Consider the following 1,744-nt stretch of genomic DNA (forward strand, 5'->3'; position numbering starts at 1 on the left):
AAACTATCTCCCTTGGACACCCCACCCCCCCACATTAGAACTTTCAAGCCAAGGCGTTTCTACAAGTGGAAAACTTTTCCCGAGGGCGCCCGGTTTGATTATTCTTTGTGACCAGATCCAGAACCAAACTTATGCAGTTCGTAATATTCTGTTTTAGAAAACTATGTAATGAATGAGGTTTCAGGGACACTATGAAACTAGAGTGATGGAAAAGTTATCCCAGGTCAGCTACACCTAGTACAGCTAGCTGACTTTACATCTACGATTGGGAGTTAGGTGATGTATTAGCTGTCGGCAGCTAGTGAGTTATAGGATGCTGGCAGGTAGTTATAGTTCAAGGAGCAGAAAAACTGCAGTATAAAAAGATGTTTATGTTTAGTGAGATACCGCTCCTGAGTCATTGAACATTGCAAACATTGAGAAGTCACTTCAAGGTATTGTATACTACATTTTCTTTATTGAATATGAGAGTGACCCAACGATCCCATAAAAATAAATATCTTTTTGTTGTCAAGCGGTGACCCGAAGGTAGTACATGATTTGTCCCTATCGAAAGAAACAGATGTTATAGGACAAATATGTGACTACTACGGGTCCACCCGCTTCCTCTAAAAAAAGCTGTATAAGATGAAATACCTACCTAGTCTAAGATGGTCGTTTTGAAACTGCATTTTATCTAGTGTATGATTTTTCCAAAATATCTCGCGGAACCCTTGCCGTCAGCTCGCGGAACCCCTAGGTTCCGCGACCCCTAGGTTCCGCGGAACACCAATTAAGAAACACTGACCTAGACTTACCAGAAAGCGGGGTCATCTTACTAACTCCAGCATTGTTTATCATGACATCAATATGTCCAAACTTGTTCTTAATCCAGTCGAAAGCTTCCACAACCTCAGCATCCTTGGTGACGTCAACTTTGAGAGAATGAACTTTCCAATCTGGATTCTCTTTTGCCATAGCCTGGGGGTGAAATTATAGGTATAGTAGTTAGTAGTAGTTAATAGTACACATATGTAGTTATTATTATTAATGTTATTATTTATCAAGGCATTAAAAATAATTTCTCTCCACAACCTCCTCTTCGGAAAAATGATATTACCCATTCCCTTTATCTACCTAATTTTCGTCATTTTCATAATAATGGGGGCTCTTTAATGGTCCTCTTCAAATAAGATACCAACTTACCTAAGGTAGGTAGGTACATATTTGTTTACTTTGCTAACACTTTTATCATAACTAGGCTTGCCAAACGTCCCGAATTGGCCGGGACAGTCCCGAATTTTAGGGGGTGTCCCGGCGTCCCGTTCAGTTTTTCATTTTGGGGCGTTTTGTCCCGAATTTCCGTTTTTGTCCCAGAAAAAATTCGGGACGCGTTTTTTAACTTTAAAATTAGGTACCTCTATAAATCAGAATTTGTTCTTAACTTGTTTAAATTTGTCATGCTATCATCAGTTTGCTCTTCCACTTTGCTAAACCTTTAGAAACGAGAAAATGTTGTATTAAACCGCCTTAAACGAAAAAAATGAGCTGGTCCCTTGGATTCTCGTTATCACCTATCGTACCTATGTACATATCGTACCTATGTGATTTCGCGACTATGTTCGCGGATTTGGCGATTATGTTCGCGGACTTGGCGATTATATTCGCGGATTTGCCGATTATGTTCGCGGATTTCGCGATTATGTTCCCGGATTTCGCGATTTTGTTCGCGGATTTGGCGATTATGCTCGCGGATTTGGCGATT

At 40.3% G+C, this 1,744-nt stretch overlaps 1 protein-coding gene across 1 annotated transcript in view; it reads right to left on the minus strand.

Annotated features, from left to right (window-relative positions):
- LOC103508637 overlaps positions 1-1,744 on the minus strand; it is a 50,907-nt gene that overhangs the window by 26,548 nt on the left and 22,615 nt on the right. Inside the window, exon 2 of the mRNA XM_008473193.3 lies at positions 798-960. Coding sequence (XP_008471415.2) covers positions 798-960 — 163 coding nt within the window. The remainder of the gene's footprint in view (positions 1-797; positions 961-1,744) is intronic.

The sequence above is a fragment of the Diaphorina citri genome, unplaced genomic scaffold (genome assembly GCF_000475195.1).
Source record: "Diaphorina citri unplaced genomic scaffold, Diaci psyllid genome assembly version 1.1 scaffold419, whole genome shotgun sequence".
NCBI lineage: Eukaryota > Metazoa > Arthropoda > Insecta > Hemiptera > Psyllidae > Diaphorina > Diaphorina citri.